Source organism: Lytechinus variegatus, chromosome 2 (genome assembly GCF_018143015.1).
Source record: "Lytechinus variegatus isolate NC3 chromosome 2, Lvar_3.0, whole genome shotgun sequence".
Lineage (NCBI taxonomy): Eukaryota > Metazoa > Echinodermata > Echinoidea > Temnopleuroida > Toxopneustidae > Lytechinus > Lytechinus variegatus.
Window position 1 is genome coordinate 60,129,216 of NC_054741.1, and position 16,948 is coordinate 60,146,163.

The following is a 16,948-nucleotide window of genomic DNA, read 5'->3' on the forward strand; positions in this document are numbered from 1 at the left end:
ACTTTGATTTCATTGAATGCCAAATTTAGTTTATTTATATTTTTGTAAATCCTACTAATGATCATATTGTTTGATCATATGAGTTGGTTTTAATTAGATAGAAATATCAGAAAAAGTTTGATTGAACTTCATGAAACATAAGAGAATTATTATTTTTAAGGGTTTTATTTCATGACGTCGTATGCGAACAGCTCCCCTATATTTTACGTATTTCGAATTTTATAAATTAAATTATAATTCGGTTTCTTAAAATAGTGAGCTTCTGTGCTTAAATTATTGAGGGACAAAGCCGATGATTACTACATATTTTATTCTAAAAGTTCTACAAATTCAAATCAAAGTTAATTATGTCGATGATAGGATATATATCACCATTGATGTTACGTTTATTTCTTTTCAATATATAGAAGAAAACAAGGTTCAAGTCTGGAGTAGGGGATATGATAGATCAACAAAAACAATGCAGTTATTTGAATTATCGCGAATTAAATAACGACTGTGATCGCGAAGCTTACATAAGCTGACATAATCAGTATTTTATGCAAGTTACGGGTATTCCTTCTGTGCTCAAATATGTTTGTTTGGAGATGAAAAGGGTTTCAAAAGTAAACTAAACAGCCACTCCTTACACGCATCTTATCTAGATTTTATACCAACATCCTAAATTGAATTTTCTCTTTCTTTTCGAATGTTTCACTTGCTGTTGACGTTTATGCTTTATAGTCCTCTTTGCCAAGCCCATTTCAAACAATGAGCCCTTTGTTATGGAATTCTTAGCAAACTAATCTTTACGGTTAGCAGAGTTTTTCCTTTTTAAAAGTTCAAATATCATTTGCAAGTCTAAACAAAATGTTAAGTAATTTACTTTCGGTACGAGCGTATAGAACCAATACATATCGTTTCTCACATGCACTCTTTTCCACCAGTGCCTTGGGTTGTGTATAAGGGAAAGTGAAATAGATTGCATACCAGTAAGGTTACAAAATAAGTAGCAATTACTTTAGAATGGGCAAAATTTTCATCACACTGGATAACTAAAAATGTCCAACAGAAATGCCCAATGTTGGTTGGACACATAATTACCCTCATGGAGCATTTTTACCCAATATTTTTTTAGAGTGTTATATACTAGTCCCCCGATGACTTAATCTATAAGGTAGGGCTATTGTCAATACGCGGTTTAAATTACTAAATCTTTCATATTCTATAGATCAATTCTATTCAAGGAATTAAACTTTGTTAGATTGAAGTATCTTAAAAAAATGTATATTATATTAATCTTAACCCATATTCCCTACTGCAGTACAATCGGGACACCGCCAACGAAGAAAATCCTTTTGAGATAAGAAAGATTTAAGAATAAATATGTCCGTCTCATACACTAAAAGGTGATTACTGTGCTCAAATCGTTCAATTACTTAATACTGTACTTTAACATGTCAATACAAACTGAGATTAAACTATCAATGTTGCGTCTTATTTGACAAAATGTTGAATGGATTATACTCTCTTTATCTCAAAAGATTAATATTCTATATTCATAGTTACTCTCACGTTGTTACCGATCAATTATACCTGCCTAAAAAACTTCTTTCTAATATATCGCAACAGAACTTTACGACGCCCTAATACCACTCACTTGATATTCAGACTTCCCATCGCTTTATATCTTAAAAAGACCCCTTAGACAATACCGGACCCATTGAACAATTTCTTATGTCCCTATCCAAATAACTCCTGTCTCATCATTTCGCAGTCTTCGTATTTTCTTTTCTTTAATTAATGATTTTGTCCATTACATTTTTGTCTTGTTTTAATATCATATTACTTTCCTTGTTTAATTTAAGTGTATTTCATGTTTATTATGAATGACTGTATACATCAGTAGTGGCTCCCGCACTCTAAAAAATCGAATGTTAAATCAACATTTGAAAGGTTGGAGGAGTGACAACATTTTCCAAATGATGCATTTACCACCTTAAATGGTTCTACCCAACACTTAAAATGTTGGATTCAGCTTAATACAAGGTTGGATGTAACATTTGGAAAAGGTTGTCACTCCTCCAACCTTTCAAATGTTGATTTAACATTCGATTTTTTTAGAGTGCGTGAAAAGCAGGTTAATTTGCTTGAACCCTGTCTTTTTAAAGATAATGAATGAAAAAATGAATAAATAAATTACACAATTAAATGCCAATAGGTTATAAAATCATAAACTTAGTAGGATACACTAGACTTTGGTGGTTACTCAATACGGTGATGGCATTCCTATCCTTGGTTTTGTTATAATATTTCACCACAACTTGCGTCATCTCGGATGAAATTAAATGTAATGTATATATTTAATGAGAACATTATGAGGCCTGTACATACAAGGGAGTGTTGCGATTATATTATACTTGGAAAGGAAAAGGAGAAATATTGGAAGTGTGTGGAATACAAATTCATTTGTGCTTGTAATTACTAATGATTAAACAACAATAATGAAAATAATGATAAAAAACGGTAGTAGTAGTCATAATAATAATAATGATCATGATAATAATAATAAAAATAATAATATTATAATAAAACGAGTGAATATATACCTCACGGGGCGGTGGGTACAAGGACCTAAGGAGTGGGGGTAACCCCCTATGATTGCTTAAGAATTGAATTAAGAAGAGAGAGAGGAAGAGAGAGGGATATACAGAGAGAGAGACAAGGGGAAAAAGCTAAACTCCAGGTCGTCTTGCTTTTCCTATATTAAATAAAAGAAATGGCGACGCCCTTGATATCGCTGACGAGCAGTACCAAAAGATTTTGGGATATCATGCACTCTTACAACAGTGGCGTCTATTTTCTTCATTCCACCCCCCCCCCTCTATCTTCTTATTTCATTATTCAAGAAATCATAGGGGATTGCCCACCCCCCCCCCTAGCTGTAGCTCCGCCCCTGTGCGATGTAGCGATATATAGATATATATTAAGTTAATGTATTAAGTCTTTATCATGGAAAATTACATCCGATTAACTATTTAGAAAAAAAAATTACTACAAATTTAGGGAGATGGGCTCCTATTTCTTCTTTCCACACCTACGTTTTAGGAATGTGTTCATGTCTGAAGATATTATTTCATGATTGTTCTGAGAATGACGTACTGTCATGATGTAGAGTTAACCGTGGTCTAGATGCTGATTGAGAGGACCTTTTGAAATAGTATACATGTACTATTTTTCAGAGTTGTTAACGCCTAATACCATCGCTTATTTTCAACATGCCACTTCAGTTATGAAATTTTTTTTAAATTTATTTATCACAATGTTCTTCCCTGATCCATATATTCTGGATAGTGCTCTCTCAATGCAAAGGGGCTAATCTGTTCCCTAATTACACTCCTCTCAGCGCGGGATGAGCGACCAGTCCTGATGGAATGAGATTTAAATCTTTCAAGAGTGAATTTTTATCCTTTTTGTAGTGAAAGTGCGCAATCTTTTTACACTTTCACTCCAAAAGGGTACAGATTCACTCTTGAAAGATTGAAATTTCATTCCATCAGGACTGGTCCCTCGTCTCACTCTGAGAGGAGTGTGATTAGGCACCAGATTGGCCCCTTTTCATTTAGAGAGAAAAAAGGTCGGGTTACGCTTAGAGATCTAGCTCAAAATGAAACTGGTTGCATGATCCTGGCGAAAAAAGAAATTAAAATGAATGCACGCTTCAGACAGTTCTGTGAGGTAGACATTCCAAAGGGCATGTTTTCCTCCAAGAACATTAATATAAATACAAGCAGGTTTTATGAATGTGTTCATGTCTGAAGATATGAACAAATGTACATAAAGATTTTTTTCATGATCGTACTTGTTTACAGAATGACAAACTGAATTGATTTAAATGGTTGTCACGTAGATTACACCTAAGCCGCTAAAATAATTGACAACCTTGTCCTTTGTAGATGGAGAAAAAATTTAAAACGTCTATCTGCCCTTCTGTGACCGGTAAATGCCTGGGCACCGTCTTACAAAGAGTTACGATTGATCCGATCATACCTTTTTTCTCCAGGAAATTTGCATGATGTCCTTTGTAAACAAAGAGAAGCACACTTAATTTTCAACAAAACAATGAATGCATGATTATACATCACATGTTGAAAATATTTTGAACAAACCTGCAATTTGGATGTTGACGTTGCTTGGTTTCCACAGTTGTTGATCGGATCAATTATAACTCTTTGTAAGACGAGCCCCGGTATCATTGCCATTTATACTTTTCATAAATGAAAAACATGGATATCATGTATTTATTTTTTTTTTCAATCAAATAGGGGTTTGGTCTCATTTTAGTTTTATCGTTTTCCACTTAATTGTCTTTATTGCCTCATATATAACATCTTAAATTATCCAGAAATGGCCACATAACAATAACCATGAACTGACAAGCAAAGGATGAAACTCATCATATTTATTCTAATAAGATTCCATTGGAATGCCGTCGGAGATAACCTCAAACCGTCTATCCACTTGTTGTTTCCTTGCCTATATAAGAAGTTGTCAGGCTTTCTTAGCAATCAGATGACAAAATACCCTACCACCATTATTGGCTGTATGAATGTAAGCAGACAAAACGATTATCAGTCAATGAATTAAAGGAAACCAAAACCCAAGAAGAGAAGTAATGTTATTGGAAAGAGTAAAATGAGAGGAAAAATTTAAAAAAAGTTTCATCAAAATCGGTTATGAAATAAGCAAGTTATGGGAGTTTTAAAACTCTTGTTGTATATGGGTATCCTCAAATTGGCAAACGTGCTTCAAAATTGCTGATTTTGTGGACAACTCTCCATTTGTTTTGTACACAAATTTTCAGATTTTCCTCATTATCTTTCAAATTGCATCTTGCCTCCTTCTGAGCACAACATATGTCATGGGAAAATATAATCCACACCATATATGTCAAGGTCAGGAGGAGATAATGTGAAATATGTAAAATAAAGGGGAAAATCTGAAAATATGTGTACAAAACAAATGGAGAGTTGTCCACAAAATCAGCCATTTTGAAGCACGTTTGCCAATTTGAGGATCCACATAGTAAGTACAACATGACTTTTTAATCGTCCATAACTTGCTTATTTCATAACCGATTTTGATGAAACTTTTTTAAAATTGTTCCTCTCATTTTACTCTTTCCAATAAGATTGCTTCTCTTCTTGGGTCTTGGTTTCCTTTATTAACTAAACTGAAAAAAAAGTTGTGAATTATAAATTTGTGTTTAGGAATAACTTAAAATGTCTTTATTAATGATGGGGGGGTGGAGACGACCACCTTTCTCCTGTTCTTTTCAGGACTAGCATATTTTCGTTCTCAGAAATTAAAAAAAATAAGATTTTCATTAGCTTGTTGTAATTTGCACTTTCTTTTAGAGCTGACAACCTTTATTATGCTACGTTGTCCAGGATATTTTCAAAAAGAAATTAATGCTGTCATTCAAATAAAATAATATTGATTTTCTTCTTATTTCTACAAGATAATTTTCAGCATAATTTATACAGACTCATTTTGTTTTTATAAATGCATATAACATACAAGAGATCTGTTTATAGAAAAATAAGGCGCAATATCGAAAAAGCAAAAGCCTGGCTGGGTGCACCTGTATCACATATACACAAAACAATATATAAAATAAAGAAAGGACGAAAATCCATAATAAAGTAATATAAAGTAATGATAAAAGATTGATAAGGTAAGTTCGCGTTGATGTATATGGGGCTAGTTTTATTAGGGTTGACAAGGGGGTTGACACCCTTGACAGAGCTTGTCAGCTAAACGAAGTTAAGATCATTTTAATGACAACCTATTACATGACCCTGTCATGAATGTATCAGTTGATATGCAGCATAATTATACAATCTTCTCAGGGAATATTTAATATAGTTCTTGGATAAATCAATCAAACATATTTCGATTATATTTTTTTTTTCACTCCCCTGCAGCCCGTGCGCAAACGTGTGGAGGTGTGTCCTGTCAGTTCGGAGAGTGCATGGACGAGGTCTGTGTCTGCAACGCGGGCTACACGGGGGAAAGCTGTACAATGGGTAAGGGATCAGTCGATCTGCAGTAGATTTCTCCGAGAAAAGCAAACAATGCATGTAAATATTAAGACAATGCATCGGCCACTTTCAAAGTATTATAGGATCGACTCCTCTTACGGAATTAGGTCATTGGTATAGGAAGGTCCATGCATGGCATGGCTTATTATATACTGTTCGCCAATAAACTAGATGTTTTGTGAATACAATAATAATTCAATAATTGCCTTAATTCTAGACAATATCTGTTTATATTTCTTAAATGAATTATTAATCGATATATAACTCGTTCAATAATAAATTTACCAATATTATTCGGCTACTCAATCAATCAATCAATCCATCAATCCATCAATCGATCAATCAATCAATCAATCAATCAATCAATCCATCCATCCATCCATCAATCAATCAATCAATCAACCAATCATACATCCATTTATGTTTACACTTCATAGTTCAAGTTATTTCCTATTGACAACTGCTTTATATTTAAAAGGCCTATTTATGTGATAAAATGGTTATTGAGAATATTTTTTTTATTCAGAAGCATATTCACAGGCATACAAAACATCACCCCATTTATGATTCATCATTAGCACCATTATTTGAATTTAAAACAAAGGTGAACTCAAAACGTTATAGAGGTATTGCAATTAAAGCACATATTCACTGAACTCCGGGGCTGAACTACATACTAAAATTCAAATGAAACCTGAATACAGAATGAAGAAATCAACTTAAAATCTAAATTAATTTGATTTTTTGTGTGTTGATAAATTCAAATAATCTAAAACCTTTTTGTGTTCTACATTCCAGAAATCAACGAGTGCTTGTCGGATCCTTGTATGAATAACGCAACATGTGTGGACCTCTTCAATCGATTCTTCTGTACATGCCCCCAGGGTTTTGATGGAGAGACGTGTCAGAATGGTAAGATAAAGTATAAGGCCATATATTAAAGGGGAAGTTCACCCTGACAAAAAGTTTATTGTAAAAATAGCAGAAAAAATTATTAAAAATATTGCCGAAGTTTTGAGAAAACTTCATCAAATAATTAAAAAGTTATTAGAATTTCAATTATTTGATTTGTGACGTCTGATATGCGAGCAGCATTCCTTCAGCATAGCGAATGGTAAAAAATCAATTAAATGTCATTTTCTCAGAAAATTTAAAATGGTTTTCACTGTACCTTTTGCAATAGACAAATCATTTCACACCCGATCATGAATAGAAAATATAATTAAGTCATCAGGAACCATAAAAAATTTGAAATTCATGCATTTTATAGGGGCAGCTGCTCGTTTATGACTTCACAAATCCAAAACTTTGAACTCGAATAACTTTCTTTAACGGATTTTCCTCAAACTTTTACCAATATTTTTAAATATTTTTTTCTGCTATTTTTACATCAAAGTTTTCTTCAGGGTGAACAACGGCACCAGTCGTTTTCAGTGATGTTAGACATTGTAGCCTTTAGGCCTTGAAAATCTAGACCTATACCATGTAACTATGTCATGACAAGCACTAAAATGACACTCGATATACTTTAACTCAAGAAATCAAGGGAGCATTAATTTTCACTGACAAAATTTTCTCTGAGCCAATCGGATGCAAGGTTATTGGTAGCTTTGTATAACAATAATTAATGATTTTTTTGAAAATATATATTTTTGCTGTTCGCTTGCTTATCTGATTATGAAAATGAATCCATGATTAATCGGAAATATTCAACCAAAACAAGTTTTTATGTTTGTATGTTGATATGCTTGTGATTGTTTTGCCTAATAATTGTACTGAAAATTTTTAATAAAAATGTAACGAAAATCTAATCATCATCTTCATCATAATTATTTCAAAAAAATATAGGAATATAAAAAAATATTAATTCATCTGAATTACAGAGACCGGTCCATGTAGGAATAAGCCTTGTGTGAATGGAGATTGCACTAATCAATTTGGAGGAGGGGAAGATTTCTATACGTGTGACTGCTACCCCGGTTGGCAGGGTGACAACTGCGAAATAGGTAGGATACCGATATTACCAAAATATTTATTTATTTCTACAAAATTAATTCATATTCAAATATTAGATGATTACTATTTATTCCATGTTCTTTTGTTAATTTTTCTTCATTCTTACTTTTTGAAATATAATTTATTTTCTCTTTACTTATTTCTTTTCTTGTTTATTGATTTGTATTTTCTTATTTCTTGATTTTTATCCTTTTTTTCTTTCCTTTTTGTGCTTTTCTTTCCCCTTCTTAATTTTTCTCTCATATCTTTTTCTTTTTTTATTTTTTTTCCATGCTTTTGTTTTACATTTTTATACGTTGTTCTTTTGGCATATTTTGCTGTGAACTGCAACAGAAAAAAAACAGCTGGATATTGGGCGTCTTAATACTTTTAGTCGTTGTTTCGGGATTCATTGGGGGAGGGGGGTTCCGATGCGCGGAGAAAGTCAATTTCATTTTTTTTTCTTTTAATGTTACAGCTAGGCCTATTTTACACTTGCAACGTAATCTGTGTGTTTGTATTCTCCCGAAATATGTAGATCGATCCGGATCGATCTCTAATTTCTAAAAAAATAAGATGAATTAAAATTAGTACAACTAATAATAAAAATACAGAAATAACAAATGTATCGTGAATTGTGTAACTGTGGAAAAAATAGTCATCTATGACAAGAATTGTAAAACGAAAAGAACTATTTTACAGAAGAATTAATTCAGCTAGATTTATTTCTCCTTTTCTTGAAAAAAGCTATAGCGCACCCATATACGTAGAATGCATGAAGCATTATCATTTATTTTATAATGAAGGATAAAACAAAAGAGAAGTGCCAATTAAATGACTGGCTCACGGGCAGATCGGTGCCGTAGCCGGGAAGCGAACCCCCGGGCGAACCCTAGCTGGACATTTGAAAATGTCAACGGGAGTCAGGCGCCTTAATACCACTCGGCCACGACACCACCGTCACACACGCATGTTACTGTTAGTATCGTCTGCTTAGCAAAATAATGTATGAATTATATGTTGTATTAATTTTCTTCAGATATCGATGAATGCATCGTATTTGGATTCCCATGCCAAAATGGAGCAGAGTGCATCAATCTGGAGAATGCATATTCCTGCAATTGTACGTCTGGCTGGACTGGATTCAATTGTACTGAAGGTGAATTGTAGATACGTTTTATTTCTATGTAGTAGTGCAGTGTGCTTGCTTATCTTCAGTCCCATACGTGGGATTTACCGTTAGTTTTTAGAGTGGATACAGTGGATACGTTTTATTTCTATGTAGTAGTGCAGTGTGCTTGCTTATCTTCAGTCCCATACGTGGGATTTACCGTTAGTTTTTAGAAGATGATTGAGTGGCTAGCTGAGCTGAGCTGTCACTCGTAATCATATTTATATCCATGTCCTCACTCACACGGCTCGCCATCTCACACACAGTGGCACTCATTCAATGAACAAGGTTATAATATGCACAGTGGGAGGAACATAGTCCACATCACTCATTCAATGAACAAGGTTATAATATAACCTTGTTCTCAGTTATATCTCCATGTGTGACAAAATAAGGGTGGCAATGTTTGGCTTATTTTCTCTTTTTCTTTGGGGAATGCTTAATTTTTTTACACTGACAGTTTCCATTAGACCTGTTAATTCATACTGCTTGGCTCTTATTTTAATTTGATTCTTTATATCATTTTTTCTTAATTAAAAATAGAGATCAAAAAAATGAAAATTTTCTTGCCATATTACTTTCCACCAATAGAGGGCGTACACAAAAATATGCCCCAAATTCAAGTTTTTGAGCACTCTGGTGAATACAAAAATATTCCCACATTACTAATGATAAATAAATTAAAAATTGTATGAAAATTAGTAATTTTGGTCACAAAAGTGATATTTTAATGATTTTTTAGAGTGTGTGCTCTATACAGCATTGGCATACCATAGTCCTACCTGTAGATTCTTCACAGGCCAGATGGTATAGCAGTGAACAAGTCCACATAGGTCCACATAGGTCATAGGCTCTGTTATCCCCATTCTCCTCCGGGCCAGGGATTTCTAACTTTTATTTGTTTTTGTAATAATTTTACAAGAAAAAAAAACTTCACGGAGATCACTCCTAATACCAATGAGGTCGACGGAGATGTTAATCGCTAACTGGAAATGAATATGAATTATGAACTAGAAAACAAACTGGGCATACATGCATGATGAGCTGTCGCCTTAATTTCATGCACCTGAAACAGCAATGGAATAAATGCAATGAATGAGCGCAAGATATAAAAAAAACTCTTATTTTTTTTTTTAGATTAAAATGGAGAATTCAGGTCTTTTTCAGGGTAAGAAATTACCGGTAATCTAAATGTAATATAAAGGCCTTGGCACTTTTGTTTAATGTAGTAAGCAGGTTAGTTGTGTGTGCATTCAACCAGAGCAAACAGGCAAGTGCATTAATGTGTGCTCGGTATAGAGCAGGGCTATTCCTATAAACAGACCTTGTGGGGGAAAGAAACTGTCCATGGCATGGAGGGGTAACAAATTATCAAATCCTTTATCAAATCATGATCGAATTTAATTGAAAAATATTTTGGCCTCACTTCAGAATATAATTCAACTCTGGAAAGGGTGTTGCAATGCCTATGATACTGTGATGTTCTAACTAGTATTCTTACAATTGTAGGCCTAATAACAAATAATTATTATAATTATTATCTAGTAGATATCTGGTTCTAACAGTGGACAATCACGTTGCAATGCATTCTAAAAGTACTCCAATATTTCATAAGCTTCAAATGTTATTACGACAGTATGGATGACAACGGTCACAATAATTATTTTAGGGCCTACCATTTTATAACACAGTGTTGTAAGGGAAGAGGATCAACATTTCAGTAAGCAAACTGGCTAGTGTAACAAGGTTGAGATTAACACGTCATACAATCGCATGAATGATTATACCATTTACACAATACATTGCATTCTCAAGCTTCATCATACCTCGGGCACATGATACCAGTAAATATAACATTTGTCTTTGGCAAGTTGCGACATCTGAAAATTCTTCCTTGATATTTGATTTGTTGAGAAGCACAGGTGTCTGAAATTTTAATGTTACTTTGGTAACTGTCAGATGAAGCACTCTGTTGGATAGAACGTGTATCAAAACCTTCCAATAATTTTTTTTTCTCACTTCATTATTCAACATTTCAATGCCATTTCTTAATTATTCAGGGAGTTCCTTGTCAAAGTAATTTTTTTTTAAATCAGATTTTACAAACATTATTTACCCTGGTAGTTGCATGATTTTTAGATTTGGGAGATGTAACAAATAGGTCAAATTCAAAATTCATGTCAGGACCAGGGACATAAAGTCCAAATTTATTTAGCTAATCAAATACAGCTCCCTGCATGCACATACCATGAAGTTTTCTCATTGTACATTTGGAATGAGGTACATGTAGCACTAAAATGTGACCTTTACTATAAGTGCATACAAACTTGAAGTTGTGAAGTTGAATGTATGATTGATATGTTTTCGTTTTTCTTTTTTTTTGCATCACTTACAGATTTTGATGAGTGCTCAAGTATTCCATGTCTGAATGGCGCTACCTGTACAAATCTGCAAGATAGGTTTAACTGCACGTGCCCCTTACAGTGGACAGGAACACAATGTGAAATAGGTAACTGACATAGTTATGGTCATCATTTATTGCAAATGGATACAAATAAGAAAATAATGTAAAGGCGTGATGTCACGTTTTTCAAGGGGGTGGGGAATGGGGGGGGGGGGAAGGGTGGGAGACAACGTAATAGACTACTGCCTAACTCTCTGCCCATCAAAGTATATGAAAACTTTAATATGACTTCAACTACAACTTCTTCTTCTTCTACTACTACTACTACTACTACTACTCAGCGTTCTCGCCAGAAAAAAATTCACCCATGTCGGGGACTTGTGCTGCCACTCCCGGGGGGGGGTGGGTGCGGGAGGGGGGTTCACCCCTCCCGCGCGGAGAGCGGAAGCGACGGCCTTTTCATCAAATAGAGACGTCAAGGAAGCCCCATTGTGGCGTATTTTTAAGCCCACACAAATGCACATAAATGTTTCGATTGGCATGCCGCCAATCACCAAACGATTAGAAAAATTTACACAAATCGAATGTTCGGCAGATCCCGATTATGACACTGGGAGAACTCGAATACCCAAGTAATAATAACAAAATGACAAGAAAACAATGATGACACTTCATACAGGTTTAAAAATTATGTTACCGAGATAATTTTTCAAAAATAATCAATGATTGTATTACATTCACAGTTACACACCAACATGAAAGCGCTTCGAATTTTTTTTAATCCCACCCAACCTTGCCCTCGATACACAAAATGAGTTCATTGTCTGCGTGCACAAAACAAGAAGAAAACACACAACCAAGCTCACTTGAGCTGATTGGACCTTCGGATAGCCAATGAAACTTTTGGGGAAACAAAGAAGGCAGTGGTTCCCTTAGGAGAGGTCATGACTTCAGAAATAAATTGACCCCTCCCCCATCTGTGTGTGTGAGGGAGAGAGAAAGATAAGGGTGGGAGCCGGAGAATTCCTTTCATGTTTCAAAACAATAATGCAACCTTTTTTCTATCCCCCTCACACAATGAAAACTACATTCCAACATGCGCCCGTCTTCACCGGCACTTTCTCGACTAGTCTCCAAAAATAGACCCAGTTATACATGTAGGTTCAAATGATAAAAAATCGTAATTTTAAAAGGTATTTCAAATTAAATATTTTGCAAAATATTTTTTTGAAATACATGTGTAGAATCGTGGGCAGTGCCACAAGTGGGGGCGGGGACATGGTGTGGGCAAGGGATGAAATTGTTCAAGAAATGCTCCACCTGGGGTCAGTCTCAAAGAATAGTTCATGAATGAGTTGTTTACATCTTTGGGCTCGGCCGGCTGATCTGGGCTGATTCATTCATATGCAGGGGTGTGGCACTTGGAGGGATGCATGCATAATACCAGAGTACCAGCATGGATTTAGGAAGGATTTTCATTGGAACAATAAACTGAAAGTTTAATCTAATTTCATGTAGTTTCTTTTGATATAAATATCATGGAGAAGGGGAAAAAGGTCCTACTTTCATTTATTCTAAACATGTGACTTTGATGGAGATTTCACCATAAAGTAGGTCAACTATTGTGACTTAAAAGACCTGATTCCCGACGAACAATCGAATCATTCGATTATTTTTTCAGGAAATAATTGAATGGTAAAAATGACAATCGTCCCAGGCCTAACATCCATGCACCATAGCGGTCACGCACAGTTCTCAAACTCCTTTGCTATTCGTTCATTGTGTGCAGAGAGGGCGGGATAAAATGACAAACACAGTACAACTCCTTTGCTATTCGTTCATTGTGTGTATAGAGGGTGGGATAAATGACAAACACAGTACAAGTACATGTTCCTTGTATATACAATGCATTTATTCCAAGTTCCACTCCTATCATATCAGTAAGCGCAGCTACCGGTAGGTCATGGAGCATAGCCGGTGTGATGTGCGGGGCAGACGGGGAAATAGGCAGGGGAAATAGGCAACGGAACGACCGTACCGTGCCGTCATATGCCCGCAATAGCAGCCGCGAGCTAGCTGGGCGCCTTGCCACTTTCCTAGCCGTAGTAGGCCTGTAAGTGGTCTTAAGTTGGTGGGACTTCGGCGCAACCCGATAAATGAAGTTGATATCACTAAGATGAGTTCATGGAGTGTATTATTTTTTTCTGAATATTTCCATTTAATTTTTCCACGCATGTCGCTGAAATTTTACGCATGGTTCCACTTGGTCTCCATTTCCGCACGCATGGTGTTTGCACCATGCGTATTATACACTGGCGAGAACGCTGCTACTACTACTACTACTACTACTACTACTACTACTGATACTGCTGCTGCTGCTGCTGCTTCTAATACTACTGCTACTTCTACTACCACCACTGCTGCTGCTACTACTACTTCTACTACTTCTACTACTACTACTACTACTACTACTACATGTACTACTTCTACTACTTCTGCTGTTACTATTATTTCTACTTCTTCTACCACTACTACTACCACTACCACTACTGCAACTGATACTACTTCTACTGCTACTGCTTATACTACTAACTGAGCATGATGGCTCAGTGGTAGAGTGCTCGCCTAATCAACGGGAGATTGTGACTGGTGCATTGACTCAGTAGTTGGTAGAGCGTCCGTCTTACAACTAGAGGCTGGGAGTCCAAATCCCAGCTGTGTCAGACCAAAAGACATAAAAAGATGGGTGTTGCTGCTACCCTGTTTGGCATCCAACATTTAAGGGATAGAGCCTCGAAGATCTGGCACTGCACAGTGGCTCCAGGATCCACGATCAGTTGGGCAAAATGAGTTTTCAGAATATTTCTGTTGTCGAATTTCAAATGATAAAATATTGATTTTCTTTCCTATTTCTATTTGTATTAATACTTTATCTACTGCCTAAAATATCTTATCTTCTACTACTACTGCTACTACATCTAATTCTACTACCACTAGTTCTTCTGCTACTCCTGCTAAACTATTCATATTACTACCTCATCTGGTAATCCACAATTATTTAGTGATAAAAATGACATGAATATATACTTTATATTGATATATTGTTACGAATGATCTATTTTTCTCTCCCAATTTTTTTCTTTTCAGAGAAAAATGCATGTATCGGTGACCCTTGTCTTAATGGAGGCACATGTAACAACTACTATGACTACTACACATGCACCTGCCCTGCTCATTTTCTTGGTGCACATTGTGAAGATGGTAAGGCACTGATAATACCGATATATTGCCAATATTTTATGCTTTGTCTCGTAGTAGAAATCTGGCTCAACGTCTTCTTGCATCTCCTATCATCAGAATTGAGAAGATGCCGGATATCTTGAAAGATTCAGCTCAGACCTTGCTTAAAGTGCCAGATTTCAACTTGTAATTAATTTTAATTCTCTTCCAATACAATGATCACTTAGTTTATGCTACCATTTAGTTAATTAATTTATGATTCTAGTAATTTAATTGTTACCTTCCACTCAACAATATTTGCTTAGTTAGAATAAACCATGTGAGCTCATAAACAAGAGAAGAATGGTTCAACACTTTGTTCTTGTTTTCCCTGATCCCAGCCTCAAGTATATGCTATGCGACTGGTGATCCTCACTATTTGACCTTCGATGACGTATGGCATGACTTCCAGGGTGATTGCGAGTATACTCTGGTCCAGGAATGCAGAGATGGCACAGACTCACCATTTAGAGTTGATGTCAGGAATATTGACAAGGAAGAGAATATCTATGGATCATATACCTATGAAGTAACAGTTCAAGTCTTTGAAGTGGTAAGTACAGTCCGAGGTACATATGTGATAGCGTTTCCCTTCAAGATAAAAGTTACCATCAACTAATTGATTTATATTTTGTCTGGGGAAAACCTGAATATGCATAGCAAATTTTTGCTCTTATTCAATTTTCTAACCCAGTTTTGCAGTAAATATTGCAAGCTTTACAAAATAGACAGAATTTGCCATGTTGTAGCTGTTCCATCACTAAACTAGTAATCTAAATGGACAAACTTTGTTGTTCTCCAGCTGTTTGTGAAATGGCTTCAAATGGCTATCAAAAGATAGAAAAACAAAATGCTGAAACTACTAAGAGGGATGGATGATTCCCTCTTTTTAAATTCTCTTCTACTGTTTATAAGGGCTTAATAGTCCTATTCACTCAACATATTTTTTTGATAAAATGCAATTTCATTCATTTCTTTCTTCATAGGAAATCACTTTGAAACAAGACAGAGAGGTGTTTGTCAATGGACGGCGAGTGACCCTACCTGCAGAACCAATATCAGGATTGACTGTGAAAAGCATTGGTTTCTATGTGGTAAGCAAAAATTCTGTGGTATGTTCCACAAGTCAAGTAAAGTGGGCAAAGATTGCAGACAAACACAAAATAAAAATCAAATGTATGTAGACACTTTTAAAATGCCTTTGATTGAAAAATTATGATTTGATTCCAAAGCTAGGGATAGAAATTTGCCACATGTAGTACTGGTATTTGGAATGAAATTTTTTTGAAGCACCAAATTAATTGTTTTTAGACACAATTTTTCTATCAGCGCTTGATGGTTGAAATAGAAACAGACCACAGACACATTTATAGCAATTGAGATCGTACAGGTCAGATTCTTAAAAGTCAAATCAATTTAAAATTTAAGTTAAACACATCTACCTGCAAATATAAATTTGTCAATAGAAATTTTGTTTAACACTTATGTTCTTATCCGTTATAGGAAGTATCAGCCGACGTCCAGTCAAATGGTCAGAATGTTTATATCTTTGTCAAATGGGATGGTCAACGAACTGTTGAGGTCAGACTGCCCTTTGCCCAGTATCAGAATATCACATGTGGTCTATGTGGTAATTTCAATGGGAACCTGACAGACGAGTTTATTATGCAAGATGGCCAGTTGGTGAGATATTTTTGATTTCCTTCTTGAACCAGGTGGTACAGGTGCAACATCTATGGATATTGACATAATTAAGTCAAGGCTCTGATTCTCTTGTGTCAAACCAACCGATTTTGATTTGTGAGAAGGTTGTACACTTTGATGCTGAAGCATTGCACTCACCTTTAAAGAGTGCTATCCTAATCATAGGTTTACATGTATTATGACTATAGCATGGGCTGATATTATAAAGAGATATGCAAGAAGATAGTCATGCTGTTCTATGTGATATACCTCGATTCTTACTTGCAAACACTTATTTCAATGGGGGAATGTTTCTATATTGTATATCATTGC

The 16,948-nt window shown here is 35.2% G+C and overlaps 1 protein-coding gene across 1 annotated transcript in view; it reads left to right on the forward strand.

Moving 5' to 3' along the window:
- Positions 1–16,948, forward strand: part of LOC121406897 (protein eyes shut homolog) — a 52,164-nt gene that overhangs the window by 10,479 nt on the left and 24,737 nt on the right. The window contains exons 2-10 of the mRNA XM_041597769.1: positions 5,967–6,068; positions 6,882–6,995; positions 7,967–8,089; positions 9,118–9,237; positions 11,645–11,758; positions 14,801–14,914; positions 15,274–15,485; positions 15,919–16,026; positions 16,436–16,615. Coding sequence (XP_041453703.1) covers positions 5,967–6,068; positions 6,882–6,995; positions 7,967–8,089; positions 9,118–9,237; positions 11,645–11,758; positions 14,801–14,914; positions 15,274–15,485; positions 15,919–16,026; positions 16,436–16,615 — 1,187 coding nt within the window. The remainder of the gene's footprint in view (positions 1–5,966; positions 6,069–6,881; positions 6,996–7,966; positions 8,090–9,117; positions 9,238–11,644; positions 11,759–14,800; positions 14,915–15,273; positions 15,486–15,918; positions 16,027–16,435; positions 16,616–16,948) is intronic.